Consider the following 19,578-nt stretch of genomic DNA (forward strand, 5'->3'; position numbering starts at 1 on the left):
ATTCAGAGACAATCATAGTTAACAGTTGGGTGAATTTTCTCCCTTCCCTTTTCCTATGCATGTATAAGGCAAATACATTTACCATAACTGAACAAAACCTGTTCATATCAAACCTGTTCTTTACATTTCACATCATATCCCCAACTTTTTCCATATCACTAAAAATTCCTCATACATATATTTGATGGTTCTATATACAATAATAACTATTACTTGAACAATTATAACATGCCAGGTATTTTCAATCCAATATATTTAATTCTTTCAAAATCTTAACGCTTTCAGGTATTACAGATGAGTCAACTGTGTTTCTGAGGTTACAGATCTAATAAATGATTGAATTGGGCTTCAAAGCCGTAGTCTTTTCAGTACGCTTTGATGTCTTTCAGAATATTTAAGTCACTGGTTATTTAAATATTTTCCAATTGTTGGATATTTAAGATATTTCCAATACTGCACTATTATAAGTAACATTAATACTTTTATATCCAAGTCTTTTCCACATTCTGATTATTTCTTTTTTTTTTTTTTTTTTTTAAATTTTTATTTATTTATTTATTTATGGCTGTGTTGGGTCTTCGTTTCTGTGTGAGGGCTTTCTCTACTTGCGGCAAGTGGGGGCCACTCTTCATTGCGGTCCGCGGGCCTCTCATTATCGCGGCCTCTCTTGTTGCGGAGCACAGGCTCCAGATGCGCAGGCTCAGTAATTGTGGCTCACGGGCCTAGTTGCTCCGCGGCATGTGGGATCTTCCCAGACCAGGGCTTGAACCCGTGTCCCCTGCATTGGCAGGCAGACTCTCAACCACTGCGCCACCAGGGAAGCCCTCTGATTATTTCTTTAAGGCACATAAATACCTAGAAAAAGAACTGTCCAAAGAGATGAATATTTTTTTTTAATTAATTAATTTATTTATTTTTGGCTGTGCTGGGTCTTCATTTCTGTGCGAGGGCTTTCTCCAGTTGCGGCGAGCGGGGGCCACTCTTCATAGCGGTGCGCAGGCCTCTCACTGTCGCGGCCTCTCCCATTGCGGAGCACAGGCTCCAGACGCGCAGGCTCAGTAGGTGTGGCTCACGGGCTTACTTGCTCCGCGGCATGTGGGATCCTCCCAGACCAGGGCTCGAACCCGTGTACCCTGCATTGGCAGGCGGACTCTCAACCACTGCGCCACCAGGGAAGCCCGAGATGAATATTTTTAAGGCTCTTGATAAATATTGCCAACCTGATTTTCAGAAGGGTTGGGCCAAAGGCCACTCCCACCAAGCAGCATATGAAAGTGCCCTTATCACATCCTTGCCATCATTAAATGTGTTCATTTCTTTTATTCTGCTAATTTGATTGTTCAAAGAAGTAGAATGCATTTTTAAAATAAGACTAAACATTTCTCCATATAAATATATTAGATATTTTAATTTCCTCTTCTATAAATGTATTGTCCACATTTATAAAAAGATTTATATCTGGAAAAGATGACCCTTCTATAAACTATATTACTGATAACAGTCTCTTGGCAGAGAACTCCCCATATGGACTTTTAATGAAGGGATGCAGGTACTTACTACAATTACATAAATATCTTTTTTTTTTTTTTTTTTTTTTAGCTACTTTATTTATTTATTTATTTATTTTTGGCTGTGTTGGGTCTTCGGTTCGTGCGAGGGCTTTCTCTAGTTAACGGCAAGTGGGGGCCACTCTTCATCGCGGTGCGCGGGCCTTTCACTATCGCGGCCCCTCCCGTTGCGGGGCACAGGCTCCAGACGCGCAGGCTCAGTAGTTGTGGCTCACGGGCCCAGCTGCTCCGTGGCATGTGGGATCTTCCCAGACCAGGGCTCGAACCCGTGTCCCCTGCATTAGCAGGCAGATTCTCAACCACTGCGCCACCAGGGAAGCCCTACATAAATATCTTTATAAGACAGAGATGAGTCTACAAGTTATAAAATTGTCTAAATAATCCTTTAAAAGTCACTTTTTTTCCTGGACTTGGAAATGAGCAACTTGCTCTCCAAGTCAGTTTTAAAACATACCCTTCCAACCTTCTTTGCTCTTGCTCTCCTTTGACTTCCAAACAATAGCATTACACTTCACAGTGCTCTTGAGTCTTTTTGCCTTCCTATATTCATCAACTTTACCTTTATGACACTTTAAATATGTTATACACAGTAGTCTATTCTCAATTCCAATGTATAAATATTTTAATACTCCAGTTCTACAAGTTTCTGACTGGGTACCTTACCAATACCTCAAACTCAATAGATCTAAAACTGAGTTTATCATTTTCCTGGCCACCTTCTTCTCTGCTTTAACCAGGTTGCTCTGTAACACTTGGTGATACTTCCCTTTAACATCACATTCCTAAATTAATCACCAAAAGCTATGCAATGTATTCTACTTCCTAAATACCATATCAAATTGGTCCCCACCCTACCCCATTCCATCCAGACCTCCACTATCCTTATTTCTACCTCACGTTACGATACAACCAAGTCCCAGAAGTTCATGTAACTTTCTAGCAAATCATCCTGCAAATTTCAAGCAAAGTGGCATATCTAAAATAAAATACTGATCAAGGTAATTCCCACCCAAAAGCCTCTGCATCACTTCCCATGGCCACTAAAATAAAGCCTAATAACCCATAAGCAAAACAGTATAGCAGTTAGGTACTTTGGTTCTAGAGACAGACAGATGTGACCCTGCCACTCAATAGCTGTATGACCTTGTAAATGTTACTTAAGCCTCAGTTTCCTCATCAATACAGGGGATGATAATAGTAATATCTGTTTCACAGGGTTACTGTGAGTATTGATGAAAAAAGCATGTGAACTGCATAGCGTGACATGTGGCACATACTGAAAATGCAACAAATGTTACTATGTTTTTATTAATATAATCTGACCTACTCTTGTACCTCTCTATATCTTGCTCTTTTCCTCTTAACATCTCCCACCCCCAAACCCATAGATACTTATTCTCTCACTTTATGCTCACTCTATTTAGCTTTGACACACTGCTTTGCAAATAATCTGATAATATATTTGTCTGATAAACCAGGCCATGAGCGCCAAAGGGAGAGATTCAATACTTTGTTAATCTTTGTAAGCCCAGCACTTAGCATGGTTCCTTACATACAGTTTCCCAACAAAAGCTGCTGAATCGAATTTAAAACACATTACTACTTCTACTATTCCATATTACAGGAAGTTTCCATTCCTTTCACCATTATCATGTAGAACCATCTTTTGCTGGTCTATTTCATATTAGCTTTATACTTAACATTTATCAGCATAAACTCTAAATTTATGATCATAAGGAAGCTGCATTCAATGGGGATAACTTACCACAATAAAAAGAAAGTAATTTATCCACACACTTAGTTTCTCTCATTTGTGCATGGAGAACCATCTCAATTAATTATTATGGATTAAACATTTCTACGAAAACTGATCTTTTAAACAAACACCTATCCACAGGCACCCTGGACTAGATTTCCCAAATGTCACTGAACAGTTATGAAAAAAAAATCACAAAACCCCACTTAATTTCTTAAATTTTATACAAAGATTAAATCTCTAAATATTACCATTCACTTCCTTAACTTTTCAATGTTTAATGATAAATATTAAAATCTTGAAATTTCAACTGAATTGAGTGGTGGTTTATAATAATCTAAAATAATTGCTGCCCACTTGTCCGTATCTTGACATAATAGCTAAAATGATCCATTTTTCCTTTATTAAAGTTACTGAAAAGTGATTTAATTGTTGCTTGGTTTTATAATGGTAACGATCTAAAATCACAAATTCTGAACAAGGTAATATAGCTGGAACACAGCCTTATAGGATTCATCTATATAGATACAGCCTTTTTACATCTCTGGTGAATAGTTGTTGAGTTTAAAGCAAATGTTAAGAAAACTAAACATGGTATTTTGAAAATTACACACTGTAGAACTGTTGAGGTTTTCGAAGTTAGTATAACTATATCTCCTTTTAGGTCAGACATTAAAAAACATTAGTGACAATTCCTATATCAATATACAAAGTAAAATAAAAATGAGTGTGAATCATATACTATAAGGTTCCACATTTAAATTAGCCAGGATCCAATATTACATAAAATTAAAACACAATTTTTGTGAAATGAATTTAGGTATTTATACTAAGTTTATTAATAATACTCAATGATATTTGATTTATATTAACACATTCCTGCTTACCACAAAAATTCTCTCAATTCCTTCTGATAGTTTATTTCAATCAACATAATCATAGAAAGCACTTTCCAAAGCTTTAAAAACACACATTTTAGGCATTATAATATTCCCATGTGTGACTACTATTGACATGTTCTACAAGGAAGCAAAACTAACTTTTACTGAAAGAGTAAAAGACTTTGTAATGCTATAAAGTCAGTCAGTAAGTCAATAACAGAATTGAGAACAGAATGTCAGAAATGAGATTCCTGACTCAATTTCTCCTCTCATCGTAAGAGCACAATCTTCTGGTTCCACCTGCAATGAAACTTCTATATCCTGCTAAGCTATCTGCTTTTAGCACTACTAATAGCTAAACAAATAACTTCTATAACCTACTAGCTACCCTCAAGAGGTGAAATTCTAGAAAAATTAAATAACAGCATCCTCACATTCTCTTTATTAAAAGCAAAAATTGTAGTTGAACAAAACTTTCCATTGCCAAGACTTAAGATACTCATTTTCGCTAATGTATTGTTTTCAAAGGTTCAAAAATTACTGAACCATAAAGTATTACTGTCCATTTCTCAAGGACATTTATTTGCACTATGAAATCCACTTTGATGTTCTAGCTCAACACAATTAGTATAATTAGTACATTCAACATACTGGTTTTTCACCCACAGTGATTAATTTCAGATATATCATACATTTAAACTTACCTTTCAGGAGTCGTTTTAATTTTGCACAATCCACATTGATATACTGTAACAATTCTATATCATGAACATCAACATTGTCTTCTGAACAAACAGTCAATTCCTGTAACCTGAAAAGTAAAAACCAAAAATAATTTATCAACTGAAGTCTTAGGATAGTCCGAAATTCTGAATTCAACAGACTCTTCTCACCCTAATGATGAGTTTATAAGAGAAAATACACATATAAAAATAAGAGAATAAATTTTTTAATGAAAATCTAAAGGAACATAACTAATTCAGGGGCTGTGATAAAAGAAACCGTGATAATCCAGTAAACTTCACAATGTATATCAAATCACCATGTTGTACAATATACAGAATTTAATATACAGAATTTTTATTAAAAAAAAGGGATCACAGCATGCTGATAACTGCTGAAGCACAGTAAGAGATACTTGAGTATCTGAAATACCTTCTCTCTGCTATGTGTATTTTAAAATTTTTTCTATAATATAAAATTCAAATTTCAAATTATAAGTTAAAAAAAGATAAATTTTATTAACCTCTATTCACATCAACTAGACTTCAGAAACATGAATGACATTTTATCTACATTCACAGGATACATTTACTTTGTATCAAAAAAATGAGTAAGCCTTTATTCACTGCGCTTTTCAGTCTGTACGTGTGCTTACGTGATTATATAATTAGCGTCCCTCTCTCACAGAACTTAAGCTTGTAATGACAAAAATCTTTCTAAACCCCAAATTTCCCTCTTATTAAATATGAAGTTACCAAAAATGCAGAAAAATTTAGCACTTAACAAAAATATAGATGTTTAAACTGCTAAGAAATTCACTTAAGCCTAATAAATAAAAGAGGTTAAAGTTTTCTTCCTTTTTTTCACTAACAACCACAGAGGTCAGCTTTTCAAATGTTGGTACTGCTAATCTATTGTTGTGTGCTTCCTAATGAAGCTTGCTTATTTCAATTAATAGATATCAAAAATGTAAGCAATAGAATGAAATTACTAACTTTCATAAATTCAGAGAGAGATGTGTGAAAAAGCACAAATAGTACAGGACCTTATTCAAAATATTAGCTCAAAGTATAACCATTTCAGTATAATTTAAAATTGACATTAATCATCACACTAAACCTTCAGTTGCTAAAAATGAAATCAATGCTATTTCTTCCTTCTCAAATTCCTCTTTCACTCACTTTAGCCCATAGATGTATAGCTAACATTAAAATTATTCTAAGCACTTACACTAATGTTCTTCTTATCATCAGGGTGAGAAAAGCTTAGCAGTTCACACTGGGAATGAGAAGGTCCTCAAAACTGATTTACATGCTACAAATTCCACAGCTGCTGCAAAGAGCCTAAAAATATGGAATATGACTCCTTAGGAAACACAACTTAATAAATCAGCAACACCAACTTTTTAAAAGCTAACTCTTGTGGTTGTTTGTGAGAAATGGAAGAAAAGTTTAATTCCTTTTATAGTCCAGTTTTTACCACAGGGAAGAAACATTTTGTGAATTCATAAGGCAGAGAAATCAAATAAAGGGTAGTCTGGGCAAAAGAAATGAAGTGGAAAACCTATCACTAAAACATCTAGAAAAACTAGGTAAACTGAACAACAACAAAAAGATATTTTAAATGCATAGAAATAAAGCAAAACAAACACTATTTACCCACCCAAGTCCAGAAATAGAAAGGAAACTGAAAACCAGAGATGGTTTTGAAGGCATGATCTAGCCAACAAAAGAAGGGTGAGAGTCGGTTAGATTTTTTTTCTCTCCTTAACCTAGGGGTCTGGGGCTAAAAACATCCACATGGGACTGGATACAAAGTCCTGTACCCTCATAATGCAGAGAGTAGAATCAGGGGCCTGCATAAAACATGGCTAGAAAGAGCTATGCACTTCCTTAAAAAAAGAAAGAGACACTGAAAGAGAGACAGAGACATAAAGAAAAGAGAGGGAGGGGGGAAATCTACCAGCACAAGAAGTCTGTCTGCTCTGCCTAAGATTTGGGTAGGGGAAAAAGTCACCCAGGGCTGTCACCTTGCAAGGGTTTGAGGCCCACATTTGTACTACCCATACAATCTGGGGCTGAGAAATTAACAAAAATATAGGTCCAGAACTGGGCACTTGGCAAAAGCAAATGCAAAACCATCACTAGGATACTCCCACACTCCCAGGCTACAAGAGATTCCCAAAGAAAATACAGACTGCACTAAAGATAAATTTGCAATCAAAGTTTACAAAACAGAGAGAAAAAATTCACTGTGAATGACAGTTGGCACATACAAACAAATGAGATTATTTAACAATCTTAAAGAGAATATATAATAAGTATGTTTTAAATAATTAGACATATAAGAAGAAATTTTAAACTATTAAAAACAATAAGAAACCATTTAAAAAAAACAGCAGATTTGTAAAAGAATCAAATAGAACTTTCAAAGTCACTGAGTCTTCTGCTTCTGGTATATGTCAAATTAGATATTTTTCAGGACCCTCCAACTACAAAACAATTAGATCCAGTGCATTGTATAATAATTCTGTGGAGAAAGCAGCTAATGATCTACCAAAAAGAGTACTATGAGCCGCAGAACATGGTATACTTCAGCAGAATAAAAAAGTTATCTTATGATCTGTAACTCATATTATTCCCTTAAAGAAAAGCAAAGGACAGAAATATCAAAAGCTAATGTTAATCCTAAAAGAGAAACATCCATAGACAGGTAGAATGGTCAAGCACAACAAATTTTCATGATACTGATTCATCTAGTACATACGAAGTATAAATTCAATCTTCAGAAAGAACTGCCATTCCAGTTCCTTGCATATTTTGTCACCTAATGCTACGACAGCAGTGTCACAGGATAACCCCATCTAAATTAAACCATCATAATGGTCTTTTAGGTAAGTGACCCTCTAATAAGATCAGCTCCTATTTCTGGCACCAACTAAATGAAACAGCAAATGCAGTTGTCTGAAACATGAATTTCATAGATACCATTTCTGAGCAGTCTGTCCCCTGAAAGCTAAAGAAACTGGCTTATTCTGGAGACATTTAACTTCTACTCTGCAAACAGTGAACCAGATTCAGGAAATAACCAAAAGTTGTCTATTTTTACACGTGCCAATGCTGCAAAATAAAACCTTTGGTGACTAGAAGATTTTTAGAGTTTTCAGAGGTGGCACATTTGCTGTGTTTTATTAAAGCAATTCATGTTTGGATAGACTAAAAAACATTTTACCCTTTTGATCATTTTCTACCTTCAGTGTAAGATTATTTCAAACAGTAAGACTGGTCTAGTAGTCACCTAAACAAAGAGGGGGTTTGGTTTTGTTTTTTATCATTTTAATGCGTCCTATTACCTAGGTGTTTGCTACCTTGCTGCTTCAACCAGTGTACTATTTACTCAGAATATGAGATGTTAACACTCAAGAGATTTCATGAAGACATCGTTCTATTGTATAACTATTACCCTACATTATCAGTCATATTATAACATTAGATAAAATTTTAATTTTCTTTGCACCACAATTCTGATGAGAGGTTGGAAGAATACTGTTGCCCAGCATCACGATCAAAGAAATGCCATTTTTTATTAAAAAGCCTGCAGGATTTTGAAGTTAGCCAATTCCGCCTAAAAACCACAGCACAAATTCTCAAACTATGATGTATGTTCTCATTCACATCTGTTGGAAAACAACATAAGAATGAACTAAGCTAATGGACGTCCACTGCTCACACAACAGACAAATCAAAGATGCAGGTGCCATTAAGCAAAGGAAATTGTTTTTCTTTATTCTGCGTTAGTCTTTGATCCACTGAATCACTAGGTGATTTACGTTATACTTCCTACTTGGTCTTAATTAGGAACCCATTTGACTCTACTTGCATGAGAAAGGCAAATCGTCCGCATGAAATTAAGATCCAGAGTTACCTGCTACCATCAGCTACAGTTCTATACCCATTTCTCCATCTCTAGCATTATCACAATGAATGATCACATGATGATTTCTAAGCATCAATAAAAGCTTAAATTATACTTATCATACAATTTTAAAGCACAGCAGTGGATATTATAAAAAGGATTTCATCAAAATGCGGCTAAAATAGCGGTACCAGGAAGCAGCCGGGCACAACAAAACAGACAGACTCTGAAGCCAGCCGGACTTCAAAGTTTTGGGTCCTCCGTCACTTGGCACAGCACCTTGATAACTTCTTTAGTATTAGTTTGCTTACCTATAAAATGCGGTATCACCTACATTTCAGGGATACTGTGAAGATCAAACAGCATAGCACATGCTGTAAATGCTCAACAAATGGGAGATTTCACAGTTCATACACTTACTAGAATTACTTTCTAGAATTACTCATTTCCTTGTGCTTCCACACTGCTGGTTTGGTTTTTTGTTTTGTTTTGTTTTTTGATAACTTAGGAGCTTGTGATAAGGATCAGAGCATTAAGATCATTAGAATTCTGACTACTCATCTATTATTCTGATTGACTAATTTCATTACAAGGAATAATACGTTAAAAAGCCAAACCCAAAATTTATACCTATCAATAGTATTAAAAAAAAAAAAAAAAAAAAAGCCCGGTCATGGGTGACATTTTTTTCCTAAAATTTAGACTTTCAAGTTTATCGTAGTACTCGCATTTAACTGTACCCACCAATAACACAACATTACAAAATAAAAATTTCAAAGAAATCAATGCATAAAATTTCAACAGAAGCCCAGGTTAAACTCATTTCTGTCAACTTTTTACTTTTATGTAGACAAATTTTACATTACTTACAACATTCCTATGTAAATTTACACACTAACCTGGTAGAAATTCGACTAAAGACTGCATTGAAGTTGTTGCAGCTGAGAGAAAATAAAACCCCAGAGGCAGAATTCCGAAGTTCAGCTGCATGTTGGTTTCCCTCACGACAAGTGTGAAGAAAATGGCAGATTTCTGGCAGCAACTGTTTGACCAGCATCGTTTCATCTAACCTCATCGTGTCCTTTGGTTGCTAAAACAGAAATAATCACATAATTCTAAAACTTTCTTAAACTTACCTGTAAATATTTTCTATTATGGAAAATTTCAAACATACATAAGAGATGAAACAGAATAACAAACACCCATATACTCATCACCTAGATTCCACAATTGTTAATATTTCATCATGTTTGCTTTATCTATCTACAATTAGTTTAATAAAGAGGGTGGTTCCATCTTTCACTTCTTAATCACAAGAAAAGTCCAGGTACCCCCATCCATCCTCCTCAGCACCCCAATTTCTGCTTGTTCCCCTGTTCATCAAATCCCTTCCTAAGCCCTTCCCTTCCTGGGAATCCCTAGCTTATTGTGAGTCCTAAATAAACTTTACTCATATTCACTGGTGAGTGCACTGCGTCATCTGTCTCAACGTCCAAATTAATTCCTGGGTGAGCAATCACATCTAACTTTGGGCAGACTGACCAAAACAGGTAGATATTACTTATTACAAATAATTTTGTTTTGGTTTAACCACTTCAAAGTAAATTACAAACATCATTACTTCATTACTAACTTACTTCGGCATCTCTAAAATATAAGAAAATTCTCCAATATAACTTCAATGCAATCATCACACCAAGGAGAAATAAAAAATTCCCTTAGATCAGCTAATACCCAAACCGTATCCAAATTTCCCCAACTGCCCCCTAAATGTCTTTCATAGCTATTCTTGTTTTATTCAACCAGGATCCAAAAAAGGTTCACAGATTGCAGCATGATTGTAACATTCCTTTAGTCTCTTTATCCTAAAACTATTTCCCCCTTACACACCATATAGATCATTTTTATTTTCCATAACACTGACTTTTTTTAAGAAAATAGACCAGTTGCCTTACAAAATGTTGTATATTATTGACCTGATTATGTCTTAGTGGTGAAACTTGTTCTCCTAGTTGTTATATTTTCTGTTAAGCTGGAATCTAAATATAACAGTCTGATTAGATTCAAGTTAAACATTAGGTAAAATTCACTACAGTTCGTATTACATCACATCCGAAGTACATAATGCCAGGTGGTCTCTCTGTTAATGACACCAAGTTTGATAACTTTGGTGTTAACACTGAGGTTTCTACTTTGTAAAATAAATCTCTACAATTAACAAAACAGCCAATGGATAAGCTACCCTTAGTTGAAAATAGACTGTTCCACATCAGTATTTTACCTAACGGCTTTAGTATCCTTATATGAATGACAATTTTGATAATACCAAGCATGATGACAAAGAACAAATTTTTGTAAGTGTGCTATGATCAAATCTGTAATTGCATCCCAAAAGCTTTCAGATGCAAATACATTGAAATATTTGGACAGTAAATAAACAGATATCACAAAAACCTGCAAAATTTGAGTTACAATGCTCTTTCTTATTTATAGGCTAACCAGACAATACAGGTGTTGAAACCAACTCCAATTAATATACAAATAAAAATTATAGAAGTGTTCAATCTTTTGAATAATGGTCATATATACAGGATCAAAAATACTTAAGATTCCTCAAATTCTACAAAATTTTACTCACAAAATTTTGGTTTTAATCATGATATTGATAAGTATTTGTTCACTTTCATTTAGCTAGTTCAACTACTAATATGATAAATATGTACTATAGGGCTCAGTTCTTAAACTGTCTCAACTTACTTTGATCTAAAAAGGAAAATCAATAACCAGCAAGGACCTACTGTAAAAAAAAATTTTTAATAAAAAATAAAATAAATAAAAAAGTAAAAAGGAAAATCAGGACACAACCATAAAGTCATTGAAGGCAATCCAGAAAAACACAGCTGTTCAATAATATGAATAGTATTATTTTTAATTATAAATTTAATTTAAAAATTTATACATTTTCAATAGAGCAGAGCAAGCTAATATATATTTTATGTATTATAAAAGCTGTACCATGCCCACTTAGTAGGGCTTCAATTAGGCTATCTCCAAAGAGTATCAAATTAAACAGGGATCAATGATATCAGTGATCATTATCCAAAATACCTTTACCACTACCTCTCAATTATAAATGTTAATGGAGAAAAGATGTAGAACTGAAGAGGCAATAAACCAGCCTACCCCCATTCAAACACAGGTGTCACTGATATATTGGCATCTACAATCAAAGTAATAAGACCACTACAAAGAACTGATTCAAGAGAAGTTGAAAAATTGTCCACCTTCAAAATTCCATCATCCTATTTAACAGCTTTTTTGCTCTTTCACTCTATTTTACAAATGAACAGCCCATCACAAATTAATACATAGCACAAAGCTAAAACAGAACTAGCTCGTCCTCAATTTAAGAAGAAAATTTATAAGCACTGTCACACAATTTTGGAATGTGGACAAGGGTCAATAAAAGAATTTAAAACATTATGCTTAGGTTTTGTGGCCTATAGTCTTAAATATTATACTTCTCTTCCCTAAGGATACATCATTGTGTGAATATAATTATTTTTTCCAATTCCCTACCCTACCCCTTTTCCAACTCCCGACGCTACCCCTTCTTTAAACACTTTGACTGTTCTCTCTGTTCTCAATTGATCAGTCCTCATATGTCAGAGTCCCTTCCCATCTAGTTTTACTAAAAAGAACAATTATAACATATGTGGAAGAGAGAAGCAATTCTGAATAAAAGCAAAAGATGGGTCAAAGGAAGAGAGATTATAATCTCAGAAGAAATAAGTTAACCCCAATACATATTGAATAGACAGATCTTTAAAATGGAGGTATTAAATTTATATATTTATGTAAACTCCTACCATTTTCCAGGAAGAATTAAAGCTACTGAAGTATAGAAGCACTATGCTTTATACAACAGAAACATTCTTGGGGACTTCCCTGGTGGTCCAGTGGTTAAGAATCCACCTTCCAATGCAGGAGATGCAGGTTCAATCCCTGGTCGGGGAACTAAGTAAGATCCCACATGCTGAGGGGCAACAAAGCCGATGCACCACAAATACTGAGCCTGCACGCCGCAACTACTGAGACCGCGCACACTGGAGCCCACGCACCACAACTAGAGAGAAGCCTGTGTGCAACAACCAGAGAGAAGCCCGCCTGCGACAACTAGAGAAGGCCGCACGCCGCAATGAAGAGCCCGCGCACTGCAACGCAAGATCCCACATGCTGCAACTAAGACCCGATGCAGCCAAATAAATAAGTAACCAGAAACATTCTTGAAAAATTTCTAATTAAGTCATGGTTGAAAACTCTGAGATAACTATTTAGAGGAAACATGAGAAACAATTGTTTTGTACTCAACTACTCCTCCACATATCTATTTTATATGTTCATATTTACATAACAAGTGTTCTTAAGGTAGGATCTATCACAGTAATAGTAACAGTTTTAATTTTTTAAGTTCTCTTTTACATAGATTTGAAAAGTAAAATATAAAATCAGATTCACACAGGGGGAAACAAGATTCTCTTGGTCTTTAACATCACATTCTTTGACAGCTAAGCAATGCCACAGGCCTAACCAACTGGAGAAATTAGTTAAATGAAATAGTAACTTTTCCACAAAATTTTTTCTAGAAAACCTGAGAGAGAGAGAGATGTAACTCAAGCTTAACACTTTATAAGTAATCTTAATATCTATTTAATTTACAAAAGATGAGAATATAATTTTTTCTTGAAAACTTCTCTATGCTACCCAGTCAGCTCTGTTAACAAAATTCATTTTCGTACGTCTTAGACAGAAAGTCCATGCCTCTTCTTGTCCACACCTGTGCTTCAGTACATCAGATCATTCTCAAAACTGAAGGCACAAAACCTGCCTATTCAAGAATAGATTTACTCACCCCAGCAAGACATTTTTCCAGTGTATCCAATATAATCAACTGAGAGAGATATAAATTTTTTTCAGCAGCTTCTCCAAATATTCTCTAAAAGAAAAGATATTCAGAACACTAAAAGTTGGTTATTACTCTCCACTACAAATCAGCACACATCTGAAAAGTGAGGGACTAAGGATCAAGAAAATCAATAGATAAATCATTGTATCTCCCAGATCATAGTATAATTAAATCTATTATTTCTGATTTTATCCTAATGCTCACACAAAATAAATTCTCAGGCAAACAATCTGCCATCAGCCTGCCACAGTAAAAGATACTCTGGTTTATACTTTAAAAATATGTAGTAAATGTACTTTGAAACAAACAGCATTAAAGAGATGGTAACATTAGGAAAATCCCATGTTCTGTTATTTTTTAAGTAAAATTTAGATTTGAACAATATAGAAAAAAATATGTAGGATTTAGATACACATATAGATCTTTACCAGAATCTTGAACTGAACATTTAACCACACTTTGATGCCACAAAATAATCAAAGCCTAACTCTTACAGCAACAAAATGCTGTAACACCAATTAAAGCGAGTTTTAAGCATTCACTATCTTTAAATCAAATACTACACTATTAACAGCAGACTATGGTTTCCACAATTCAGTTTACTCAATAAGCACTAAATGAATGCCAATATCTCAATACTGTTTTTGTTTTTAAAAGAAGGGTCCAAATACTAAAACATTTTCAATCTGAGAACATGGCCACTTATCTATAAAAGTAAAATCCTATCAGTATGACCCACACACTATGCAACAGAAGAGTTCCATAAAATCTTAAATGTATTTCTGTAAGTCACTTTACATATTTATAAAAGGTCCTTTTTTCAGAAAATCTTAATTTTTTTCCATAAAGAGAAAATATGATTGCCCACTCCTCCAGTTTACCAATTTTGTAAGCCCGGGGTATCTTCCAATCAACTTTTTAAAAAGAAAACACACCAAAGATGATGTGACTATGAAAATGGTACTGATTTTCACAATCTACAACCAGAAATCAGTTTCACTGCTCAATGCAAACAGTATAAATTGTGGTTATAAGTGCTCAAAACAAGCAGAGCAGTTTGGAGTTAATCAAGAAATATCCAGATCAGTTGTTCTGAACTGAGTATGAAGGAGATTTTAGATAGAAATTGACACAGAGGAAAGAATCACCTGACAGCAAGAGGAGAAATAATATGTTCAAAGGTACAGAGAGAAAATAGTTGGAGTACCTTTAAGTCTAGGGAATGTAAACAGATTTTATAAAACAGGAAAAAAAGAGGCAATTATGAGCTTTTGACAGTGGAAATACTTGATGAAATAGGTATTTGAGGAAAACTGTTTCAACACAGGTTCTCTACCATGGAATCTGTCACAAGTTACAGGACGAAGGAAATAAAACAGCATCTTCACAAAAGCAATCTCACATTTTAGGACTACAAAGTCATATTTTATTTACCATCTACTTAGGACTGGGACAATCTGAATGTAAACATTCAAATGAGAAGCTAAGGAAAAGATTTTAATAGATTACTATGGTCAATTTAAATATGACAAAATCTGTATGAAATCGTAATTCCAGAAAAATGGAACAGTAGATAGGGTCACAAATAAGACAAGTATCTAAGAAAAAGAATTAAAATCTAAAAAGAAAGTTAAAAGGTTACCTGTGCTCATCCATAAATTAAGATGTTTATGTCCAGAGTCCACAGAAAATGACTTTACATACTTCAAAATATGCTGTTCCAAATTTTAAAATCAAAAACAAACCAAATTCTCCCGTAAAACAGTAATGCAAACACTCACCATATTGTTAACATTCTTTAAGATAGTGGTGAGGCCGCTTATAACCAAAGAAAACTTGTATTTGGAAATATTGATAAGACATTCCTTGTTGTGTTCGGTACTGACTTTGGTATGTGTGTTCTGCTGTCCTGTTTTTATTGGAAGCTGAGGAAAAAAAAAAAAAAATGTTAGCTTACATTTTAAAATGACTACCGAGAACTCTATTTCTCATTGAAAATCATGAGATATTAGGAAAATTTTATCAACCACAATTACCTATATTTGTATCTCAAGCTCCAATTTTCAATATATAAAGGAATTTATAGCAAATCTAAAATTCTTTAGAAATTTCAACTTTTTGCAGCTTTCTTTCTAGAAGTCATAAATCTCTATCTACAAAATTAAATCTTTACCCAGCACTATGTAAGACAGAATGATGACTCAGAAATAGAGCTACTTCCTTGTAGCTAAAAATTATTTCAGAGAAAAATGTCTGCAATAAAATGCAATCTTTTCCTTTATATATTGAACTCAAGCATTAAAAGAACAACAGACCAAGAAAATCTATGCCTTAGACCTCTAGTCAATAATGGCAAATAACGGCAGACTGTGCAGAAAAGAAAACAAGCTGTAAAGCCTGGAATATACATAGTAAGACTGATTCAGGTAAGATAATCACCCTCAGGTACACAGCTGAGGGAGTAACAGAACAACAAAGAGATAAATCTCATGGAAAAAAATATCTTTTAAGGGAGATATTATATTTATATTTACCTATATTTATCTGAGAATGAACTAAGTCGCACTACCAGGAAGTTCATCTCTACCCTGTTTAAGAGCAGCATTCTGTACTGAAAGCATCACGAATATATTTACTGTTTAAATATTAGATCCTGCTAACACTAACAGAGAACACTGATGAGGTTCCTCCGTGAAGAAACAAACCTGAGTCCAGCTTCCTCATTTTTAAAATGGTGCAACAAAAGGTGTAAAGAGACCAAGCAGCATGCCCAAGTTTGCTTAGTCAGTTAATAATGTGACTAATTTGATGGTAAAGAAATACTAAATAAAAGAGGAGAAGCATGTTTAGGGTTTAGAAGATAGGGCAGAACAGAAGCTACAGAATTACATAATGTTACAAGATTATGGAGAGAAAAAAATCTGAAAGACCAAAAAAAGAGGATTGTAGAAGATGGCAGTGGCTGCACCAAGAGGAAACTGTAATGTAAACTGTGGACTTTGGGTGATTATGACACGTCAATGTGGGTTCATCAATTGTAACCAGTGTACCACTCTAGTGGGAGATGCTGATAATAAGGGAGTCTGTGCATGTGTGGAGGCACAGGGCATATGGGAAAACTCTTCACCTTCCACTCAATTTTTCTGTGACCCTAAAACTGGTCTAAAAAAATAAACTGTTAAAAAATGCAAATAAATACCCATAAGATCTTTTACATTTGATATTAAGAAAATTAAGAATTGTTAATATCCTTAAAAAGAGAGAGAGAGAGAAGATGGCAGTGGCTGCAATGTAGCTTGTGAATCTCCCCAAATCCCTCTGTGAGGGTTCATTTTACATGTCAACTTGATTGGATCATAGAGCACACAGATATTTGGCTAAACACTATTTCTGGGTGTGTCTCTGAGGGTGTTTCCAGATGAAATTAGCATTTGAATAGGTGGACTCTGTAAAGCAGTTTGCACCCCCTCCAATGTGGGTGGGCATCAGCCAATCCACGGAGGGCCTGAATAGAATAAAAAAGGCAGAAGGAGGAAGAATTGGTCCCTTTTGCTTAACTACTTAAGCTGAGACATTGATCTCCTGCCCTTAGTGTTCCTGGTTCTCAGGCCTTCAGACCTTTCTATCTCCCCTGTATTGGTTCTGTTTCTTTAGAGAACCCTGACTAATACACCCCCTCATAAAATAGCAAAGAAGCTAGAATCGCAAAACCCATGGACCATATCTACATCAAAATTAGGGGACAAGGCACCCCACAATAACCAAAATACAAGCAGCAAATAAGAACAAACCACTTACAGCTACAAAACTGGTGTGGTATAAGCATCTGTGCAAGAGAGAGCAAAGGGAAGCAGAATGTTTGATGGATCTGACAAGGAAAATACCCAAACTGCATTACATCCTCAATGAAAATTACAGCAGGACAAGTTTAGAAGCTTAGCTAAAATACAGGGGGTTTTGTACACATGGCAATTGGCACATGTGTGAAAAAGGTCTACAATAAAGTCTGAAAAGAAGAAAGCACACTTTAAACCATCACTGTCTAACAGAACTTTCTGTGGTTAGGATATTATACTATATCAACAGTGTTTATTACAGTAGCCACTAGCCATATATGGCTATTAAGCACTTGTTATGTGGCTAATGCAAATGATGAATCAAATGTTTAATTTTATTTTAATTTATTTTACTTAAATTTAAGTAGACATTGTACCCACTGGACAGCACAGTTCTAAACTAACCAGCTAAAGAAACACTCCCTTCAAGGATGAAGCCCATGCTGAGAAGAAATTGCTGAGATTCACTCCAGACTGAAACAAGAACAACAGGGCAAAAGAAAAAGATCCAGATAAAGGTGGAAAAGAGGAAGGAAGCCAAGAGAGCTCACAAAGAATGAGATGACGTATTCATTTAATTTCATGAAAGCAATGGAAGAGCTCCACAGCCATGAAGATAGAAATTATCCTGGCCCACATTTCTCTCCTACCAATTCAGGAAAACTAATTTCACATAAAAATGAGCAACAGAAAACACTGTAGTCAAATCATATGTGAAGTTATTTTGAGAAAAAAGAAGAGACAGAATAACATTGCAACAGAAAATGAAAACATGCCAAAAAGATATGTTCACCAACAGATGAAACTGTAAATTATTAATTCAAAATGAGCCAAGAGAAATTTTTTAAATGACTAAAGATATGAAATAACAAATTAGAATTACAAATAGAAATAAGTTGACAAAACTCAGGAAAGAATTAGAAAAAAAAAAGAAAAATCATTTCAGAAGTGAAGACTAACCAGAAGATATTAAAGCGTGAATAAAACAAAATATAGGGTTTCCCTGGTGGCACAGTGGTTAAGAATCTACCTGCCAATGCAGGGGACATGGTTGAACTTCAAGTCCTGGTCCGGGAAGATCTCACATGCTGCGGATCAACTAAGCCCATGCACCACAACTACTGAGCCTGTGCTCTAGAGCCCACGAGCCACAACTACTGAGCCCATGTGCCACAACTACTGAAGCCTGCACACCTAGAACCCATGCTCCGCAACAAGAGAAGCCACCGCAATGAGAAGCCCACGCACTGCAATGAAGACCCAATGCAGCCAGAAATAAATAAATAAAATAAATTTATTTTAAAAAAATATATATATATATAATGCTTTAAGAGAAAAAGAAGGTAAATAGGAGGAAAATTCTAATATAAAAAAAAAAAGAAAAGAAAAGAAAAATGAGATGGGATTTGCAATGAAGTGACAGACAGGCAAACAAGATCCAACATATGTATAATAGGAGTCCTCAAAGAAGGAAATCAAATCAATGGAGTAGAATGAATATTAGAAACTAGAATTCAAGAAAACGTTGCTGAAATTTTTCAAAAGCACTTGAAACTATATATTTAAAGGGCATACCGCATACCTGGAAAAACTGACCCAGAATGACCAATACCAGGGCATATTTTAGTACAACTATTGACCTTCTGTGAACAAGAAAAAAAAAAAATCCTTTGAACACTCAGGCAGAAAGAGAAAGCCACTTACACAAAAAAACAAAAATTAGACTGTCATCAGACTTTGACAATACTATATGCTAATAGAAAATGAAATAACATTTTAATATTCTCAAGAGAAGATAAAGTAAACCAAGGATTTTATATGCAGGCAAACTGACTCCCAAGTACAATGGTGACAATCAAACTGTTCTGAACTGCAAGAACCCAGGAAATATTGTTCCCGTAAGCCTTTCCTGAGGAATCTACTAGAGAATATA

The 19,578-nt window shown here is 34.7% G+C and overlaps 1 protein-coding gene across 4 annotated transcripts in view; it reads right to left on the reverse strand.

The window, feature by feature from the left end:
* The window catches only part of NF1 (neurofibromin 1), a 261,374-nt gene that overhangs the window by 188,023 nt on the left and 53,773 nt on the right, over positions 1-19,578 (reverse strand). For all 4 annotated transcript variants that reach the window (XM_036837703.1, XM_036837701.1, XM_036837704.1 and 1 more), the window contains exons 2-5: positions 15,591-15,734; positions 13,756-13,839; positions 9,743-9,933; positions 4,910-5,016 (exon numbers count right to left, since the gene is read on the reverse strand). In XM_036837703.1, coding sequence (XP_036693598.1) covers positions 4,910-5,016; positions 9,743-9,933; positions 13,756-13,839; positions 15,591-15,734 — 526 coding nt within the window. The remainder of the gene's footprint in view (positions 1-4,909; positions 5,017-9,742; positions 9,934-13,755; positions 13,840-15,590; positions 15,735-19,578) is intronic.

Source organism: Balaenoptera musculus, chromosome 20, assembly GCF_009873245.2.
Source record: "Balaenoptera musculus isolate JJ_BM4_2016_0621 chromosome 20, mBalMus1.pri.v3, whole genome shotgun sequence".
Classification (NCBI taxonomy): Eukaryota; Metazoa; Chordata; class Mammalia; order Artiodactyla; family Balaenopteridae; genus Balaenoptera; species Balaenoptera musculus.